The sequence below is a fragment of the Hyperolius riggenbachi genome, chromosome 4 (assembly GCF_040937935.1).
Source record: "Hyperolius riggenbachi isolate aHypRig1 chromosome 4, aHypRig1.pri, whole genome shotgun sequence".
NCBI lineage: Eukaryota > Metazoa > Chordata > Amphibia > Anura > Hyperoliidae > Hyperolius > Hyperolius riggenbachi.
This window is the reverse complement of record NC_090649.1, coordinates 269,245,971-269,268,458: the sequence shown is the minus strand read 5'-3', so window position 1 is coordinate 269,268,458 and position 22,488 is coordinate 269,245,971. Positions and strand designations below refer to the sequence as shown.

The window sequence follows — 22,488 nt, the reverse complement described above, 5'->3', positions numbered from 1 at the left end:
AACAATATCTAAAACAAGACGTAAGTATCGCACTTGCCTCTCAAAAATGATCAAAATCAAATATGTTGATTTTAATTTTATTGGCTGTGGTTGCAAAATCTACGTCCCGACAGAGATAAGTCTCTAAACAGGGTATAGATTTCAATAAGCTGCATCTAGGTAGGGATCCGAGCTCACTCTATACCCGCAACTTTTCCCTACTCATAAAATCTATAATTGTACAGGTACAGAGCTGGAAAGAGATTCCACTGGGGGTCGTTGGGAGAGCGGCGCTGGTCAAAATGATCAGTTTTGGGAGATTACTCTACCCCATGCAGGTTATCCCTCCACTGTTAAAACACAAAGATGTTAGAGCCCTTAACTCCGCATTTACCAAATTCTTATGGAGGGGGAAACGAACACGCACATGCCTGACAAGGTTACAGCTCCCAAAAGAGATGGGGGGTTTGAGCTTCCCAAACATTAGGAAATACAACCTAGCCTGCATGTTCCGACATGTTAGGGACTGGATTGCTAATACGGGACATTTCTCAAATATAGAGCTGGAGAAATATGTAACTGAGCCTTAGGAACTAACGGGTCTCCTACACGCGACCTGGCCCTGCTTACCAATCCGACTTAAATACAATGTAATATATAGAGATACCCTACTAACCTGGAGAGAAATACGCAAACTATTTCATCTCCCTTGGAAGATATCAAAATATATGCCCCTGGGAGGAAATCCGGGATTTGAGCCAGGTTCTCTACATGAACATTATACAATCTGGGCAGACAAAGGGATCACGAAATTGGGCAATCTGTTGGATCTCCGGGAGCATAGACTCTTAACTCTAAGAGAACTATCCCAAAATTATGGTATCCCAAGAACTGATTTCCTCATATATAATCAAATTTGTTCTTATGTTAGAGCTAATTTACAAAACATACCGTAGCTTCAATAGCTGATATCTTACCATTTGATCTATTCCTAAAGCCAAGAGGATAGAGGCTGTCCCTGTCTGAGATCCAAAGATCCATCACAACAATCGGGATGGAAGAGAAAGCAGTACATAATATGAGCAGTTGGTCGAAAACATACCAGATCCCCAACCTAGAGAAAATGATACTAGAGGGCAATCATTCTGTGAGAAGGGTGGTGGTGAGCGAGAAATGGAGGGAATCCCACCTACTAATGATATATAAAGCGAAGTATGCCTTCAATATAATTTATAAGACCCCGAGACCGGAATACATAGACCACTGCCCCAAATGTCATCAACCTCAGGCTAACATGGTTCATTGCATTTGGGACTGTCTTTTAATCCAAACATTTTGGGACACAATTTGCACTTTTGCAAGTAAACTGGGAAATTGCACCATAGTAAAAGAACCCCTTCTGCTTCTATTCAATGCTGCCCCTGTAGAAAATGCATTGGATCAGTCCAGACACACACAGGACATTTAACATATAACAATGTTAGCAGCACGTAAATCAATCTCTAACAGGTGGATATACTCAACACCTCCCACTTTGTGGGATGCTCAAGAGGAACTAAGACATTTAATGTTAATGGAAAAACTGGATGCAACAATGAACATGGATAAAGGGACGAAAAGATTCTTCAAGAGATGGAAACCTTTCTTATTGCTCACAATGTTGGACGCGAATCTACAACGCCTTGTGCAGCCCTTCATGTATACCTCATGATATGCGAAGGCTGATTTATCTGGCTCTCTAGGCAGACTGAAACTAAGTGCTTGACCTATCCTAATGGACAATGGACACAAGACCCTATCCTTTGGGCCTTGGGAGAGGTCCCATTTGACTCTAATCTTGCTAAGCAGGAGTGACCGGGGGGGGGGGGGGCGGCGAGAGGGGGGGAGGGTAAGAAGGGAAAAGGGTGAGGGGAGGGGGAAGGGGTTTGAGCTATAAATCCTGTTTGATTTGCACTATGTCTTCGCTGTGAAGATCATTTCAGTTGTCATTGTTTATTGAAAATGTAATAAAACGTTTAAAAAAAAAATAAGCTGCATCTAAAACTGGTTCTGCAATAGATATTGTTGTGATTAGAGTAGATCCTTAAAGTGGACCCAAATTAAAAATACAAGATTTCAGAAATAAAATCTATTTTCTAAATTATAATAATAAATAGCAGCCTTTTTTCAGCTGCATGATGACAAATATAAAATATTTTACATTTATTGGAGAAACCCCTCCCTTCCTTTCATATTGCCGGCAAATAATCCGGCAAACTGGTGGAGAAGATGGTGTCCAGCAAAGGAGGAATTGCTAATGGCTGCCACCTGTATAACCCTAGTTATGCAAAGAGGAGTGTGAAAAGCATGCACTGAAATGCTAATAGGCCTGAGGGAGTGTTTATATATCTTTGTATGTGTCAGAGTGGTGCAACAAAATATTTTGAATTAAAAAAATGTTTGGTTTGGGTCCGCTTTAAGGTGGCCATACACTTACAGATTTGCAGCAGATTTGACCATCGGATAGATTTCTGTCAGATGCCTGGCAAGTCGAATCTGACAGGAATCTGTGCCACACATTAGGAGCAGATTTCCAATAGATTTCAGAATGAAAACGATAAGAAATCTATTGGAAGTCGATCTAAATGCATTATTGAACCATTAGATTCAATGCAACTCTATGGGCCATCGATTTGCTGCCAGCGACCTATATTTTCCATCCAGTCAGATAGATCAAATTGAAATTGATCGAAATCGGACGCAAATCGGTCGATCGGCTGATTTTATAGAATCAATTTCCAATTGATAGAATCGATCGATGGCTGAAATCGACCAGTGTATGGGCCCCTTTACACGTCACAATAGAGGGAAATCTAACCTCTGTCTCCCAAGACAGTTTTTGTTGTCTAAAGGCCCATACACACGTCGGACTTTTGCGAATGACGGGTCGCTCAAAACCCGACAGTCTGTACACACGCTCGGTTTGGCGTGCGGACGACTGAACGACGGGACGTTCAAATGACCCATCATTCGCAAAAGTCCGACGTGTGTATGGGCCTTTAGAAGTGTAAAGCCCACCTACACCCAAACGTGAACAAGGTAAATTCTGAAGGCAATCATGCAGATAAGTGTAAATTATAAGCATTACAATTGAAAATAAACTTTTTGTATTTTAAATGTCACTGTATAGCCATGCTTCCTGCAGTTGTGCAGCTTTGCATGCAGGCTCAAGATCCCTAGTGCCTGTTTGTTTCCCTTTAACAGTCTCCCCACTTAAGTCCTGTGACTTCACCTCTTCATGTAGACACATCATTTCTACTGTAGTTTTGGGATTCTGAGAATTGTAGTCTGGCATCTATTGTTCTTCCCACTTTGTATGTCAAACCCATTTCAAGCACCAGTGTTAACCAGCTTGCTTCTATACACCACAAATAACACAAGGGCTCTGATGTTCTCCCAGTAGATATTTTTTTCACTTGATCCTCAAAATAACTTTTCAACATCTAGGAAGGGAAAAGCACCAACAAATTAATTTGGGGCAACTCATGTTTGGTATTGTGGTGTTTGCTGGAGGCTTACGTTATTTTATTAATAAGATATAAACATGGGGTGTCTTCTTTCTAAAATGGGGTCACTTGTGGGGTTCCTATACTGCCCTGACATTTTAGGGGCCCTAAACCGTGAGGAGTAGTCTAGAAACCAAATGCCTCAATATGACCTGTGAATAGGACGTTGGCCCCCTTAGCGCACCTAGGCTGCAAAAAAGTGCCACACATGTGGTATCGCCGTACTCGGGAGAAGTAGTACAATGTGTTTTGGGGTGTATTTTTACACATACCCATGCTGGGTGGGAGAAATATCTCTGAAAATGGACAATTGTGTGTAAAAAAAAAATTAAAAAAAATTGTAATTTACAGAGATATTTCTCCCACCCAGCATGGGTATGTGTAAAAATACACTCCAAAACACATTATACTACTTCTCCTGAGTACGACAATACCACATGTGTGACACTTTTTTTGCAGCCTAGGTACACTAAGGGGCCCAACGTCCTATTCAGTGGTCATTTTGAGGCATTTGGTTTCTAGACTACTCCTCACGGTTTAGGGCCCCTAAAATGCCAGGGCAGTATAGGAACCCCACAAGTGACCCCATTTTAGAAAGAAGACACCCCAAGGTATTCCGTTAGGTGTATGGTGAGTTCATAGAAGATTTTATTTTTTGTCACAAGTTAGTGGAAAATGACACTTTGTGAAAAAAACAATAAAAATCAATTTCCGCTAACTTGATAAAAAAATAAAATCTTCTATGAACTCGTCATACACCTAACGGAATACCTTGGGGTGTCTTTTTTTTTTCTAAAATGGGGTCACTTGTGGGGTTCCTATACTGCCCTGGCATTTTAGGGGCCCAAAACCGAGAGGAGTAGTCTGGAAATCAAATGCCTCAAAATGACTGTTCAGGGGTATAAGCATCTGCAAATTTTGATGACAGGTGGTCTATGAGGGGGCGACTTTTGTGGAACCGGTCATAAGCAGGGTGGCCTCTTAGATGACAGGTTGTATTAGGCTTGATCTGATGGATAGGAGTGCTAGGGGGGTGACAGGAGGTGATTGATTGATGGGTGTCTCAGGGGGTGATTAGAGGGGAAAATGGATGCAATCAATGCACTGGGGAGGTGATCGGAAGGGGGTCTGAGGGGGATCTGAGGGTTTGGCCGAGTGATTAGGAGCCCACACAGGGCAAATTAGGGCCTGGTCTGATGGGTAGGTGTGCTAGGGGGTGACAGGAGGTGATTGATGGGTGTCTCAAGGTGTGATTAGAGGGAGGAATAGATGCAAGCAACGCACTGGCGAGGTGATCAGGGCTGGGGTCTGAGGGTGTGGGCGGGTGATTGGGTGCCCTAGGGGCAGATAGGGGTCTGATCTGATGGCTAACAGTGACAGGGGGTGATTGATGGGTGATCAGTGGGTGATTCGATGGCAGAACAGATGTAAACAATGCACTTTGGAGGTGATCTGAGGGTGGGTCTGCGGGCAATCTGAGGGTGACAGGGGGTGATCAGATGCCTGTAAGAGGCAGGTTAGGGTCTAATCTGATGGGTGGCAGTGACAGGGGGTGATTGACGGGTGATTGACAGGTGATTACAGGGGAGGATAGATGTATACAGTACATGGGAGGGGTCTGGGCAGGATCTGAGGGTGTGGGGGGGGGTGATCAGGAGCCCCCAGGGGGCAGTGTTAGTGACAGGGGTGATTGATAGGTGATTGACAGGTGATTAGTGGAGAGAATAGATGTATACAGTACAGTGGGGGGGGGGGGGGGGATCAGGAGCCCCCAGGGGGCAGTTTAGGACCTAATGTAAAAAATAGCGCTGATAGTGACAGGGAGTGATTGATGGGTGATTAGGGGGGTGATTGGGTGCAATCATGGGTCTGGGGGGTGGGCAGGGGGGAGTCTGAGGAGTGCTGTTGGCGATCAGAGGGCGGGGGGGGAGGGGCAGATCAGTGTGCTTGGGTGCACATTAGGGTGGCTGCAGCCTGCCCTGGTGGTCCCTCGATCACTGGGACCACCAGGGCAAGAGGCAGCCTGTATAATACGCTTTGTATACATTACAAAGCGTATTATACGCTTCCTATGCGGTGATCGTCGGGTTAACAACCCACCGGCGCTTCCGATTGGCCAGCGGGTTGACGTTGCGGGTGGGCGGAGCCTATTGCCGGAGGATGCGCGCGCATAACAGCGTGCGATCCCCGGCCAGCAGCCACATAACGACCCGCCGCCGATGGGCGTATTGCGGTCGTTTAGGCCCAACCTATGCCTTTCGGCTGTAGGCGGTCGTTATGTGGTTAAAGGGACACTTAAGTCAAACAAAAAAAATGAGTTTTACTCACCTAGGGCTTCCAATAGCCCCCTGCAGCTGTCCGGTACCCTCGCCGTCTCCCTCCGATCCTCCTGACCCCGCCGGCAGCCACTTCCTGTTTCGGTGACAGGAGCTGACAGGCTGGGGACGCGAGTGATTCTTCGCGTTCCCAGACACATTAGCACCCTCAATGTTGCTATATGGTATATGATATATGCTATAGCAGCATAGATGGCGCTATTGTGGCCAGGAATGCGAAGAATCACTCGCGTCCCCAGCCTGTCAGCTCCTGTCACCGAAACAGGAAGTGGCTGCCGGCAGGGCCAGGAGAATCGGAGGGAGACAGCGATGGCACCAGACAGCTGCAGGGGGCTATTGGAAGCCCCAGGTGAGTAAAACTCTTTTTTTTTGTTTGACTTAAGTGTCCCTTTAAGCATAATCCATGATCCACAATTTTAGAACAGTGCCCTACTAAATAAATAAATGTATGTGTATATATATATATATATATATATATATATATATATATATATATATATATATATATATATATATATACATACAGTGGTGTGAAAAACTTTTTGCCCCCTTCCTGATTTCTTATTCTTTTGCATGTTTGTCACACTTAAAATGTTTCTGCTCATCAAAAACCGTTAACTATTAGTCAAAGATAACCTAATTGAACACAAAATGCAGTTTTAAATGATGGTTTTTATTATTTAGTGAGGAAAAAAACCTCCAAATCTACATGGCCCTGTGTGAAAAAGTGATTGCCCCCCCCTTGTTAAAAAATAACTTAAATGTGGTTTATTACACCTGAGTTCAATTTCTGTAGTCACCCCTAGGCCTGATTACTGCCACACCTGTTTCAATCAAGAAATCCCTTAAATATTAGCTATCTAACACAGAGAAGTAGACCAAAAGCACCTCAAAAGCTAGACATCATGCCAAGATCCAAAGAAATTCAGGAACAAATACGAACAAAAGTACTGTAATTGAAATCTATCAGTCTGGTAAAGGTTATAAAGCCATTTCTAAAGCTTTCGGACTCCAGCAAACCACAGTGAGAGCCATTATCCACAAATGGCAAACACATGGAACAGTGATGAACCTTCCCGGGAGTGGCCGGCCGACCAAAATTACCCCAAGAGCGCAGAGAAAACTCATCCGAGAGGCCACAAAAGACCCCAGGACAACATCTATAGAACTGCAGGCCTTACTTGCCTCAATAAAGGTCAGTGTTCACGACTCCACCATAAGAAAGAGACTGGGCAAAAACGGCCTGCATGGAAGATATCCAAGGCGCAAACCACTTGTAAGCAAAAAGAACATTAAGGCTCGTCTCAATTTTGCTAAAAAAAAACCTCTCAATGATTGCCAAGACTTTTGGGAAAATACCTTGTGGACCGACGAGACAAAAGTTGAACTTTTTGGAAGGTGCGTGTCCCGTTACATCTGGCGTAGAAGTAACACAGCATTTCAGCAGAAGAACATCATAACAACAGTAAAATATGGTGGTGGTAGTGTGATGGTCTGGGGTTGTTTTGCTGCTTCCGGACCTGGAAGGCATGCTGTGATAGATGGAACCATGAATTCTACTGTCTGCCAAAAAATCCTGAAGGAGAATGTCCGGCCGTCTGTTCGTCAACTCAAGCTGAAGCGATCTTGGGTGCTGCAGCAGGACAATGACCCAAAACACACCAGCAAATCCACCTCTGAATGGCTGAAGAAAAACAAAATGAAGACTTTGGAGAGGCCTAGTCAAAGTCCTGACCTGAATCCTATTGAGATATTGTGGCATGACCTTAAAAAGGCGGTTCATGCTAGAAAACCCTCAAATACAGCAGAATTACAACAATTCTGCAAAGATGAGTGGGCCAAAATTCCTCCAGAGCGCTGTAAAAGACTCGTTGCAAGTTATCGCAAATGCTTGATTGCAGTTATTGCTGCTAAGGGTGGCCCAACCAGTTATTAGGTTCAGGGGGCAATTTCTTTTTCACACAGGGCCATGTAGGTTTTGAGGTTTTTTTCTCACTAAATAATAAAAAACATCATTTAAAACTGCATTTTGTGTTCAATTATGTTATCTTTGACTAATAGTTAACGGGTTTTGATGAGCAGAAACATTTAAGTGTGACAAACATGCAAAAGAATAAGAAATCAGGAAGGGGGCAAATAGTTTTTCACACCACTGTGTATGTATATATATATATATATATATATATGTATATGTATATGTATATATATATATATATATATATATATATATGTATATGTGTATATATATATATATATATATACAGTGGATTGCAAAAGTATTCGGCCCCCTTGACGTTTTCCACATTTTGTCACATTACTGCCACACACGCTTCAATTTTATTGGAATTCCACGTGAAAGACCAATACAAAGTGTTGTACATGTGAGAAGTGGATCGAAAATCATACATCATTCCAAACATTTTTTACAAATAAATAACTGCAAAGTGGGGTGTGCGTAATTATTCGGCCCCCTGAGTCAATCCTGTGTAGAACCACCTTTTGCTGCAATTACAGCTGCCAGTCTTTTAGGGTATGTCTCTACCAGCTTTGCACATCTAGAGACTGATATCATTGCCCATTCTTCTTTGCAAAACAGCTCCAGCTCAGTCAGATTAGATGGACAGCAGTTTTCAGATCTTGCCACAGATTCTCGATTGGATTTAGATCTGGACTTTGACTGGGCCATTCTAACACATAGATATATTTTGTTTTAAACCATTCCATTGTTGCCCTGGCTTTATATTTAGGGTCATTGTCCTGCTGGAAGGTGAACCTCCGCCCCAGTCTCAAGTATTTTGCAGTCTGCAAGAGGTTTTCTTCCAAGTTTGCCCTGTATTTGGCTCCATCCATCTTCCCATCAACTCTGACCAGCTTCCCTGTCCCTGCTGAAGAGAAGCACCCCCCGAGCATGATGCTGCCACCACCATATTTGACAGTGGGGATGTTGTGTTCAGATTGATGTGCAGTGTTAGTTTTCCGCCACACATAGCGTTTTGCATTTTGGCCAAAAAGTTCCATTTTGGTCTCATCTGACCAGAGCACCTTCTTCCACATGGTTGCTGTGTCCGCCACATGGCTTGTGGCAAACTGCAAACGGGACTTCTTGTGCTTTCTGTTTACAATGCCTTTCTTCTTGCCACTCTTCCATAAAGGCCAACTTTGTACAGTGCATGACTAATAGTTGTACTATGGACAGAGTCTCCCACCTGAGCTGTAGATCTCTGCAGCTCGTCCAGAGTCACCATGGGCCTCTTGACTGCATTTCTGATCAGCGCTCTCTTTGTTCGGCCTGTGAGTTTAGGTGGATAGCCTTGTCTTGGTAGGTTTACAGTTGTGCCATACTCCTTCCATTTCTGAATGATCGCTTGAACAGTGCTCTGTGGGATGTTCAAGGCTTTGGAAATCTTTTTGTAGCCTAAGCCTGCTTTAAATTTCTCAATAACTTGATCCCTGACCTGTCTTGTGTGTTCTTTGGACTTCACGGTGTTGTAGCTCCTAATATTCTCTTAGGCCTAGTGCACACCAGAGCGGTTCTGCTGCGGTTTGCGATCCGCTTGCGGGTGCGGATCCGCTTGGGTAATGTATTTCAATGGACTGGTGCACACCAGAGCGGGAGGCGTTTTGCAGAAACTCATACTCCCGGGCTGCTGCAGATTTTGGATTGCGGATGCGTTTCTGCCTCAATGTTAAGTATAGGAAAAACGCAAACCGCTCTGAAAAACGGCACTTCAGAGCGGTTTGCCAGGCGGTTTTTGTTACCGTAGCTGTTCAGTAACAGCTTACTGTGACAATAAATGAAATCTACTACACCAAAAACGCTTCACAAAACCGCAAAATGCTAGCTGAAAGGCTACAGAAAAAGAAGAAAAAGCGTTTCAAAATCTGCTAGCATTTTGCGGATCTGCTAGCGGTTTTTGGTGTGCACCAGGCCTTAGACAACCTCTGAGGCTGTCACAGAGCAGCTGTATTTGTACTGACATTAGATTACACACAGGTGTAATTACACACAGGTGTAACAACTATTTAGTCATTATCACTCTTTAGGCAATGTCTATAGGCAACTGACTGCACTCAGATCAAAGGGTGCCGAATAATTATGCACACAGCACTTTGCAGTTATTTATTTGTAAAAAATGTTTAGAATCATGTATGATTTTCATTCCACTTCTTATGTGTACACCACTTTGTATTGGTCTGTCATGTGGAATTCCAATAAAATTGATTCGTGTGTGTGCGTGCGTGCGTGCGTGCGTGTGTAAATACGTTTATAAGATCATTAATTGTGTGTAGTACCAATGGTAAAACTTTAATAACATAGAAATGTGTCTCATATTTTTGAATTTCAGTTTAATGGCTTATTTTTTGATTACATCAGACGATCACAGCTGCTGTTTGGAGTTGAAATCTTTCATGTTAAACTAAAAAAGAAAGAGGGATAATGACTCTTTAAACTTTATTGCGCTAAAACCTTATCAGAATCCGTATCTCACTGTTTGGGAATCTATTTACTTTTCAGGAAATCAAGCCAAAGTTGACAAGCTGTTCGACAAGATCCTTTGCATAGATAACAAATCTAGTTTTTTTTTAACTCTTGCTGTACTAGAAAAACAGAAAGGAACATCAGTCAATTTGTTATTAGGACCAGTACTATATGCACCTATGCTCATCTCATTATGTCACTTCAGGTGCACTTTATTGCCAGTGTAACATCTTGATCAGTTTACAATTGCTTAGGATATGTAAAATGTGCAGTAATATTTTAATTAATTCTACAGGTAACAATCAGGAGCCTAAAATATCCATCTCTTAATACTTTTATGTTTTTACTCTGCTGAGTGTTTGTATGATTTTTCACAAATTTTTGCTCAAAATATAATTGTTTTTTATTTTATTTTTTTCTAGACAAATTTGATCAGTTTTGGGCCATAAATCGAAAGCTAATGGAGCAGACACCAGAAGAAGGGGGGTTTCGTTACATACCTTTTCGGATATATGTGGTAAGTGACGTCTTAAACCAGGTTTTAAAGAGATTTCTAAATCACATGGATCTAGTCATGAAGCAATATAAATATACTCCAGTCTGAGAAGCCTGTGCTGAAATTTGATGTGTACATATACTAATCCTTGCACAACGCATTATAAGAAAAATGTGATAATTGAAGATTTATGTTTCGCAGTAAAGGTTAAATGTAGCTTTATTACTAAAAGTATGTGGCTATGATAGTTTCAAGTGAGCACTACCAAAAAATAATTCCATATTTGGGTAGCAGTAAACATTGCTTCTGCACAGTCTATTTCATTGCTGTCTCAAATATACCTTAGTGGCAATTCTGTGCAAGTGGGTTTAGAGTGGAGCTACTCAGGGATAAAGATTAAACAAATCTTCCTAAGATGGACCTTAGTGAGTCAAAGCCACTACAGAGGAACAGTACAGGTATGTTTGAACCTGCTTTGCTGATTTTCACATTGCAGTATAACACATCAGTTTTTGTAGTTCCATGAGGTGCATTCACTTTTGAGATACCTAAATGGAAATTTTGCTTTGTTTATGAAATTGCCAGGAAGATAAACGGATTCTGCACAGGTGTTTTTTCCAGCTTAAAGAATGTTTTTTCCTTTCGCCTTACATTTTCCAAAACTGCCAGCTTACATTGCACTTCTTTGCAATCTCGGTCACAGTAACTGTACTCTGCCGTACTCCTGCCTTGCTGCAGGAGTAATTAGCTGTAGGAACATTTTGTTACTTTTTCATTCTCTGGATAAATATATTGAGTGGCTACAAACATGGATTATTATATCACTGTCTTTGTTAGGAACAATGTTGACAAACTGTGTTTTAAATGGTGGCTGGAGAGTGTAATGGTTAAGGGCTCTGCCTCTGACATTGGAGACCTGGGTTCGAATCTTGGCTCTGCCTGTTCAGTAAGCCTGCACCTATTCAGAAGAAGATTTTGGGCAAGTCTCCCTAACACTGCTACTGCCTATAGAGTGCGTCCTAGTGGCTGCAGCTCTGGCGCTTTGAGCCCGCCAGGAGAAGAAAAGCGCGATATAAATGTTCTGTGTTTGTTTGTTGTTTGTTTGTTAAATGCACATAGGAACAAAATGATCAGGCTGAAATAATATTGCCATTAATCCTTGCAGTATGTCGAGGCGAGCTAATTGTACTGTACTAAACTTTTCTGAAGTGGAATGTCCCTTTAGCTAAATGGTGCAAACTGCATTCCCCCTCATGTATAACACCCGAATTTTCTATAGTGGGTTCCTTTGATGAGGGAGTATACGAATATTGTCAAAATAGCTACTCATTGTGAAACTAATGATTAATTGGGAACGGAAATTACAGCTATTACCATGAATGTTACCTGATGCATTCACACTTGCCAAACTGCTCTATTTAGCCATAGATCTAATAGTCTATATTTTTGTTCTAATTATTTTATCAAATCATTTTTTGTCAGAAGTGTTAACAAATGCTTATGGAGTCTTACAAATATTGTATGACTCCTTTAGTGAGGCATTTGATTTTTATAATGAGCAAACTAGGAACCCTAATTTAGGAGTATCTAGAACAAATTATTACACAACAATGTATAAAGCAAACTCGATGCAGCTGATTTCGGTGCAGCGTTGCACGCCTGATTTGGGCACTCGGAGTTTCAGCCAGGCACTGCACAAATTAGTAGGAAAAAAGGGGTAACTCGTCAGCCTGCAAATAATGTGTCCCCCTTGGTTGTCACAACTTGGAGGGGGAATACTAATCAGCGCGGGGCCGGAGTTTGTGCAGGAACCGGGTGATACTTTTTTGGCTTCCCCTGCACCGAAATGGCCTAAGCTGATAATAAATGGACTGTCCAAACTATCCTCCCTAATTTCAGACTATAAGGGACTTTTAGAGTGCTAGAAGTATTTAATTTAGTTATGTTTATCCCTTACTAATCTATTAAATAACTACAAAGCTGCCCAGATGGCACAAGTGGCAATGTGGTCAGCGGATATTACTGTGGGTTGATCTGGAGGAAAATATATTGTACCCCATTAAAAATCTCCTAAGGTTACTCCCCCACCTTCAGAACAGTCACTGATCCAATCACCTCACCACTATTTATAGCCTAAGCACTGACACTGGCATCAAATCCTTGCCACAATTATAGGAACATGCTAACATGCCTGTACAAGAAACCTTCCCATGCTATCAAATAGCCTACTATATGTGAGAATCCCCAGTGGCAACAGTTTCCCCTCTCTCTAGAACCACATAAGAAAACTTATGAGCTTCACTCAGGTCATATGCAGAAATCACCTAATTAGATTAGATGATGGGAAGGAGATCTGTGAGTAACTCTGGAGCAAGAGGACTTAAGACGCATTTGGATGCAATTCCCTAAAGGTTCAGTTTCCTGCAGCTTAGTTGAAGTTAACTCTTATAAAGGTGGTACCTGGTTCCTTTAGACCAACAAAGAGTATGGGGAGCTCAGAGCTAGTGAAAAAGTATAAATTTATTAATCATATATGGCAAGGCACCACAGACATACAACTGACAAACAAACATATACCCTCCCACACACTAGCGGAGCAAGCTGACATCTGGGATGATTGCGTATGAATTGGAGTGCACTCCTATATAGTCAAAACGCATGCATGCATAATTCTTCAGGGCCAGGAAAACAACTGCATCCAAACAAAAAACGGAACTTGGTCGGGAATTATATTGCACACCAACCCGTGTGTATATCACAGTATACACACCTCTGCAATGTCCGCTTACGCCCTCATTACAGACACCTTAGGTGTCTAACCTCAACCCCCGTAGCACTGTCAATCTTGAATACTAGCACTCACGTGACCTATAGTGCGATTGATGGCCGTGAATGGCGTGAATCAGCCGTCTCAGGGGAAACCTCTCCAATGGCTCGGCCTGTCGTAACTGGCAGACGTGTGCTCGGGTGCATAGGCGCATAAGCGCATAGCGCACTTTCAATGTGCGGGGGGGGGGGGAGGGAGAGTGGCGGAGGCACGAGCGGTGATCCTCAGTCCCACTTCCGCATATGCAAGCATCTCACGTGACGCGTTTCGTCACGGCCCACGTGTCTTCTTCAGGAAGGCGGCGTAACTTCTTATAAACATAAGGAACGCCCACCTCTCGGGTTAATCTCATGCGACTTAAAAGAGCCATAAAAAGTTCATCAGTCGCCATCATGTGGCCAAAAACAATTGGTGCATCACAAAACTTTTTAATGCCATAAAGCTGTTGTCCTCAGAGGAAAGATTGACAGTGCTACGGGGGTTGAGGTTAGACACCTAAGGTGTCTGTAATGAGGGCGTAAGCGGACATTGCAGAGGCGTGTATACTGTGATATACACACGGGTTGGTGTGCAATATAATTCCCGACCAAGTTCCGTTTTTTGGTTTGGATGCAGTTGTTTTCCTGGGCCTGAAGAATTATGCATGCATGCGTTTTACTATATAGGAGTGCAGTCCAATTCATACGCAATCATCCCAGATGTCAGCTTGCTCCGCTAGTGTTTTTATTGGGAGGGTATATGTTTGTTTGTCAGTTGTATGTCTGTGGTGCCTTGCCATATATGATTAATAAATTTATACTTTTTCACTAGCTCTGAGCTCCCCATACTCTTTGTTGGTCTAATTGGATATTTATGGGTGAGACGAGCCTATTAGGGTGATATCCCGTACCTTCTCCCTTTTTATAGCTGTGTTATATTTGTTACGATTTTGATATCCCTGGTGATTTTTTCATTACAAATAGCTTTGATTTGAGTTATCAATATGGCCTATATACCTAAATTTGATACATCGGGAGATTCAGATGATGCCTTTGAGGGAATAGAGGACGAAGTGGCAAGTGAGGATAAATTATTATTGGTACGCTTGTTTCGCTTACATAAACGTATCTCTATAAAATTTATAAAGAAAAAGTTGGAGATCATAAGCATGGATAGATACATTGACAAAAGCATTATCCCTAGGGGAATCCAAGAAAGGGTGGCCCCGGCCGAACACCTACAGACTTTACGCATGCTTCCAGAATGGGAAAAAGAATGCAAATCACATGGATTGAGGATTATGAAAATTTTTGTTAAAGAGGAAAAAATTCAATTCAAGGATATAGAAAAGGAATTATAGATCAGCGCATTAAAATTGAATGAATATAAAGAAAAAGACTCCTTTGGTGAGTTAAATGAGAGATTAAAGAATGATTTGGAAAAGGAACAGGAAAGAATTAGAGAGATTAAAGACAAGAAATTTGCAAGAGATGTTGAAGATTATAAAAATGGGGACATTTTTAATTTAAAGGGAACCTTAACTGCCGTGGAAAAATAAATTCACTTACCTCGGGGCTTTCCCAAGCCTCCTGCAGCCGTCCTGTGCCCGCGCCGGTCCTTCGGTGCCCTCCGGTCTCCCTCCGCCGCTAAGTTTCGATTTCGGACGACTGCCAGTCGTCCTCAGGCCTCTTCCGCATTCCTCGTCGTAAACTGCAGTAAAGCGCGTCCGCATGACGCGTTTGGCGTCATGCGATGACGCGTTTGGCGTCATGCGGACGCGCTTTACTGCAGTTTACGACGAGGAATGCGGAAGAGGCCCGAGGATGACTGGCAGTCGTCCGAAATCGAAACTTAGCGGCGGAGGGAGACCGGAGGGCACCGAAGGACCGGCGCGGGCACCGGACGGCTGCAGGAGGCTTGGGAAAGCCCCCAGGTAAGTGAATTTATTTTTCCACGGCAGTTAAGGTTCCCTTTAAGTGGACGAAAATATGGAAGCAGGCATGGACCAGGCAGGAGAGTCGGCTGGGGCAGCAACTCAGAGGAATCAGGTGCTGATACCTCGGGACATGAGGATGGCTCGGGCCCTAGTAACCCTAGAGGTAAGGGGAAACTAAATAAAAACAATAGGATACGGAGGAATAACAGTTATAGGAATAAAGATAAACGTAATGACCCTAGTTTTTTAGGAAAAGGAAAAGGAGGAGGGGCAGAAGAGGAAGACGAAGAAGGGATAGGGATGCAGACGAGGCAGAGACAGAGCAAGGGGTCGTCCCGTTAGACATGGGTGTTGATCACCCTGATGAATCTTTAGATGTCGTAAATTTAACTGATAAGGTATTAACTGAAACTCAGATCTCTATTGAAGAGAGGACTCAGCTTTTGCCCAAAACAAAGAGGCTGTGAATTCGAGGCCTTCAAGGATGTCCAACTTTTTTTGCGCAGGGTCCTCTTAAAACGCATGTACACCCCTGACGTCCCTGGTGGGTGACAATCCCCCTTCCCCCATTGATGTAGATGATTATGACTTGGATCACCTTTTTGGGGAGGTTGATCCTGTGATATGCCCCAATACTTTGCATGTGAAGGTTCATCCGAGATCCGGTTTCATGCTCTCCCTTGTCTCTAATAGACATGCATCCATGTTTATGGATTTTGTAGCCGAGGATTTGAAAGGGATTGATTGGGGAAAAAAAGGTCGGGATAATCTTTCCAAGATGGAGAGAGAGGCCCTAAAATCTCTCCAGTCAAACCCTAGAATTATAATTAAAAAAAGTGACAAGGGAGGGAATGTGGTTGTGATGACTAGGATTAACTATGAAAAAGAAGCTAGGAGATTGCTGAGTGATCGATCTACTTATGAAAGAATTGGCGTTAGCCCCTTTAAAGAATTGATGGAGAAAATTAATTTGAAGGTACAATGGGGCTTTCTGGAAGGTGTTCTGACAGAAAAAGAGATTACATTTTTGCTCATCTCGGAATATACGATCCCTACCTTTTACTTTTTGCCAAAGACACACAAGGATCTGAATAATCCCCCGGGTCGCCCAATAATCTCGGGTAATAATGGTCCTCTGGAAAAATTGGCCACCTATGTAGATCTAAAGGTTAAGAGTATTGTTACTAAATTACCCTCCTCTGTTATGGACACCGGGGACGTGTTGGCTGGCATCAGGGGTGTACATGTTGAGGTGGACTGGCTGCTCGTAGGACTTGATGTTGAGTCCCTTCTTACTTCTATCCCTAATGCAGAGGGTTTGGAGGCATTCGAATATTTTCTAAATAGCTATTATGAGGGCCATGAAGCCCATGCTGAATTTGTTTTGGAAGCCATGAGGCTGATCCTTGAGAATCATTTCTTTGAATTTGGAGGTTCTATTTACAGGCAGAAGAGGGGTGTGACTATGGGGGCGGCGTGCTCCCCGTCCTACGCATGCCTTCACCTTGGTTATTGGGAGCAGGAGGTAGTGAGGTGCATGCGTGGGTACGCGGAGCACGTCGCCCTCTGAATTCGTTATGTGGACGATATATTCATGTTATGGAGAGGGTCGGAACTAGACCTAAAGTTGTTTGTCGCTGAATTGAATGTTAACAACATAAATATCTTCCTAACATATACTTGTGATCCAAAAGAAATCTCCTTCCTGGATCTGACTATTAAAAAAGAGGGTACTACTTTGGTTACCAGTACATACAGCAGGCCTATGGCGGGGAATACCCTCTTGTCTGCTGAAAGCTCTCATCTTCCCGCACAAAAATGGGCCGTGCCCACAGGACAGTTCCTGCGATTGCGCAGGAACTGTAGTAATATTGAGGATTTTGAAAAAGAGGCGGGGGATTTGAGAGCTAGACTGCGGTCAAGGGGGTACCCAAATAGGATCATTATCACCGCATATAAGAGAGCTTTGGCCAGAAACAGAAATGATCTTTTTGCTGGGAAGAAAGGTCCTATACAGAATGCACGTACAGTTGGTGATAACATCCCGCGTATTGTGACTCCATACAATGCCCACTTCATGGAAATAAAACAGATCCTGCAGAGGCATTGGCATTTGCTTCGCAGGGATCCAATTATGGCCAAGATTGTGGGTGAGTACCCACATATGGCTGCAAAAAGAGGTACTAATCTAAATGACCTTTTGGTCAGAAGTGAATTTGGGTGGAGTGGCAGTGCTGGTGGGACTAAGGCCAAAAAAGGCATGCATGAATGCCTGGATTGCGATGTATGTAGATACGTTCAAAAAGGTAATCAATTTTTTAATTATGATAGATCTAAATCGTTCTTTATCAATGATCGTATAACTTGTAGTACTACTCGTGTTGTGTATCAAATTAGATGTCCCTGTGACTTAAAGAGACACTGAAGCGAAAAAAAAAATGATAATATTATGATTTGTATGTGTAGTACAGCTAAGAAATAAAACATTAAGATCAGATATATCAGTCTAATTGTTTCCAGTACAGGAAGAGTTAAGAAACTCTAGTTGTTATCTCTATGCAAAAAAGCCATAAGCTCTACGACTTTCAAAGTGGTGGAGAGGGCTGTTTTCTGACTTATCTCAACTGTTAGTGAACAAATTTCTTTTTCTCTGCCAGAGGAGAGGTCATTAGTTCACAGACTGCTCTGAAAGAATCATTTTGAATGCTGAGCGTTGTGTAATCTGCACATATTATAGAATGATGCAATGTTAGAAAAAACACTATATACCTGAAAATAAAAATATGAGAAGATTTTCTTTGCTGCTAATCTTCTAGTAATTATTCATAGTACACAACCAATTCACTATATCATATATTTTTTTTCGCTTCAGTGTCTCTTTAATATATATTGGAAAAACATATATAGAAAATTGAATGGAAAAAGGTTTGCACACCTGGTTCACACAAGTATTGAGTCACATATTAGAACAAATGGGTGCTAAGTCTATAAACCAGACTGCAACAGCAGTCCTACAAATACAGTAAAAAATGTTTGACTCGCACACCAACAAAGTAGATTGCATAAAGGTTTGTATTAGATCGTCAGAAACACAACTGTTCAAAGACAGAGAACATGTAAAATACAACAATGGGATACACTGGATACACTAGGGTTAAACAACACAATCCCCCTAGAGACATGAAGCCTACATTAGCAGCAAAGTGCATCAAACAGCTATTGGCATACAGTAAAGCAACTACACAATTAGTACAGTGCAAATAGCAAGCAATGAGCAAGTGGCAATGCAATGTCCCATAGGGGTATAATACCCTGACAGCGCCGTTTCGGGGGGGGGGGGGGGGTCCCTTCGTCAGAGGGTATCAGTTAGAGGCTCCTGAGGCTGCTGCAGTTGAATCCGGTTGTTGCAAAAGATTAAATACCTGTTAGCATAATGTGAGCACGCCCGCAAAAACATATATAGACCCTTGAATACACGTATAGGAGAACATATAAGCAATATTAGAAGTACCACCATAGACAAAAAGAAACTAAATCCTCTAGCTTTACACTTTAAATCTGTTCACAATTCTGATGTGTCCGGTTTGAGATTTATGGGGGTTTATAAATTGAATATCAGCCCTCGTCGTGGGAACTATGATAGACAACTGTTAAGAGAAGAGTCCATGTGGATATATAAATGTGGGAGCTTACGTCCCCAGGGCCTTAATAAAGACTTGAATATAAAATCTTTCCTCTGAGGACAACAGCTTTTTGGCATTAAAAAGTTTTGTGATGCACCAATTGTTTTTGGCCACATGATGGCGACTGATGAACTTTTTATGGCTCTTTTAAGTCGCATGAGATTAACCCGAGAGGTGGCGTTCCTTATGTTTATAAGAAGCCACGCCGCCTTCCTACGTCACGTCTGAAGAAGTCACGTGGGCCGTGATGAATCGCGTCACGTGAGACGCTTGCATATGCGGAAGTGGGACTGAGGATCACCGCCCGTGCCTCCGCCACTCTCCCTCCCCCCCCCCCCCCCCGCACATTGAAAGTGCGCTATGCGCTTATGCGCCCGAGCACACGTCTGCCAGTTACGACAGGCCGAGCCATTGGAGAGGTTTCCCCTGAGGCGGCTGATTCACGCCATTCACGGCCATCAATCGCACTATAGGTCACGTGAGTGCTAGTATTCAAGATTGACAGTGCTACGGGGGTTGAGGTTAGACACCTAAGGTGTCTGTAATGAGGGCGTAAGCGGACATTGCAGAGGCGTGTATACTGTGATATACGCACGGGTTGGTGTGCAATATAATTCCCGACCAAGTTCCGTTTTTTATTTGGATGCAGTTGTTTTCCTGGGCCTGAAGAATTATGCATGCGTGCGTTTTGACTCGATAGGAGTGCACTCCAATTCATACGCAATCATCCCAGATGTCAGCTTGCTCCGCTAGAGTTTTTATTGGGAGGGTGTATGTTTGTTTGTCAGTTGTATGTCTGTGGTGCCTTGCCATATATGATTAATAAATTTATACTTTTCACTAGCTCTAAGCTCCCCATACTCTTTGTTGGTCTAATTGGATATTTATGGGTGAGACGAGCCTATTAGGGTGATATCCCGTACCTTCTCCCTTTTTATAGCGGTACCTGGTTCCTTCCCTTGAGGCCAAATTTAAGGGACTCTCAGCTGGCAAATGCTTTAGAGCAGGTATGTCAAACCGGTCCTATGAGGGCCGAGATCCTCACACATTTTTGATACAGCTCAAATGAATTGATGAGTCTGAATCAGGAAATGTGCGGTCCATCAGGTAGAACACATTCCTTTCTTTCTCAGTCCATCCTAAACACTGGCATGGATCTGGCCCTCCAGGCCTGGAGTTCGACACATGTGCTAGAGGATGCATCATGATGGTGGAAATGTCCAAATGCCAAGAAATTGTGGATATATACAATACCTAGGTTTTTTTCATTCGTAAAGAACCAGTTGAAGCCCTACTAGGTAGGAAAATACAGGGCATAACAAAATCTCAATCACAACTTTTATTCTTTATTTTCGCAGCAGCAAAACATGCAATAATGACCTCTTGGAAGCAACAATTTCTAACACTTTCTGAGATCAAAAACATTTTGGTATAATATGTGTTTTGAAAAACCAAAAGCTATTATGTCAGATACAAATAAAAAAAAGATTTGGTCCCCTCTAATAGACAACATTCTTTTGGAGTGCTGATGGCGACAGGATAATTGCAGTTTAACCATTACATGTCATAGGTTGAACGTTTAAAATGTGTGCTTGTGTTTTAGCAGAATAGTTGGACTTTTATAAACGCCCTATTTTCTCTAAAGGTCCACAGATGAATTGTTTATAAATATCCGTTTTGCAGAAAGTTTTTAAGAGACTAGCACAGGGTGGCTCACGAAATAGAGGAACAGTTGCCTGCCCTGAGTGCCAGTATACAGGTAGATGTATAGGTAACACTCTCATATGGCAACAAGTGCAGGTGATACTGGTTTGGCTGTGGAGTCGGAGCAATTTTGAGTACCTGGAGTCGTGGTTTCAATAAACGTCGGAGTCAGATGATTTTATTCACCAAATTCATAGCCTTGGTAAGAATTAGACTAAGGAATTGGAGTCTAGCAATTTTTGGGTACCTGGAGCCAGAGATTTCATAAACTGAGGAGTGGGATGATTTTTGTATCGATTTTTATACCAACTCCACAGCCCTGGAACAAACTCATAAGTCCATAAAGATTTATTTTTCAGTGCTCTCTGTTTTTATATTGTTGTCTTCTCCTATACTAAGACTATTTGAGAAAAAAGTTAATTGAGTTTATCTGGAATGTTTCACTACTGGAACCCCCTAATTTTTACCAACAGAAATTAGAAAACAGAGGTTTAACAGACTTCTTTACCATATTGTCCACTTCAAGGTGACACGTTGCATGAACAGCATTATATTGCAGTACTTGCCCATCTGTGAGTGGCCATGTTAATGGGTGTATAACTATTGTTTGATAAATATCGCTTGATTTCTCTGAATTGTGTCAGTAATTAAGGTATTGCATTAATACCCTAATGTAATCATATTCTTAAGGTCGAATCTCTGCTCTGCCTGTTCAGTAAGCCAGCACCTATTCAGTAGGAGACCTTGGGCAAGTCTCCCTAACACTGCTACTGCCTATAGAGCGCGTCCTAGTGGCTGCAGCTCTGGCGTCCGCCAGGAGAAAAGCGCTATATGTGGGGTTTTTTTTGGTTTTTTTTTGATAGGTTGAAGACTCGTGTATTTACTGATTTGTGTTATACAATCTTTTACTGGCAGGGTACATTGTTATATACAACATACCAACTATCAATTATATCCACATTTCTGAATATTATTTGCAAATTAACAATTAAAGCAAACTCATTTGAATTAATCTAATGACTGCAAGTAAGTTGTAAATTCACGAGATGTGTGCATGCGAATTCTTGCATGAAAATAACTTCTTTAGTTGTGTGCACCTGCTAAAATAGCAAATTTCCATGTTATGGAGGAGTTTGGTATGGGATTTATAATCTACAACTGTGACAAAACGTCAACTTGTCTCAGTGATTGCAGGTATGAAGGTCACAAAGAAAAGATAAAGATGTATATCTTCAGACACTTATCACTTGGGTCTTAAAGAGACTCCGTAACAAAAATTGCATCCTGTTTTTTATCATCCTACAAGTTCCAAAAGCTATTCTAATGTGTTCTGGCTTACTGCAGCACGTTCTACTATCACCATCTCTGTAATAAATCAACTTATCTCTCTCTTGTCAGACTTGTCAGGCCTGTGTCTGGAAGGCTGCCAAGTTCTTCAGTGTTGTGGTTCTGCTATGAACTCCCCCATCCAGGCCCCTCTCTGCACACTGCCTGTGTGATATTTAGATTAGTGCAGCTTCTCT

At 42.4% G+C, this 22,488-nt stretch overlaps 1 protein-coding gene across 2 annotated transcripts in view; it reads left to right on the top strand.

Moving 5' to 3' along the window:
• Positions 1–22,488, top strand: part of ATG5 (autophagy related 5) — a 231,162-nt gene that overhangs the window by 106,451 nt on the left and 102,223 nt on the right. For both annotated transcript variants that reach the window (XM_068231243.1, XM_068231242.1), the window contains exon 6: positions 10,763–10,857. In XM_068231243.1, coding sequence (XP_068087344.1) covers positions 10,763–10,857 — 95 coding nt within the window. The remainder of the gene's footprint in view (positions 1–10,762; positions 10,858–22,488) is intronic.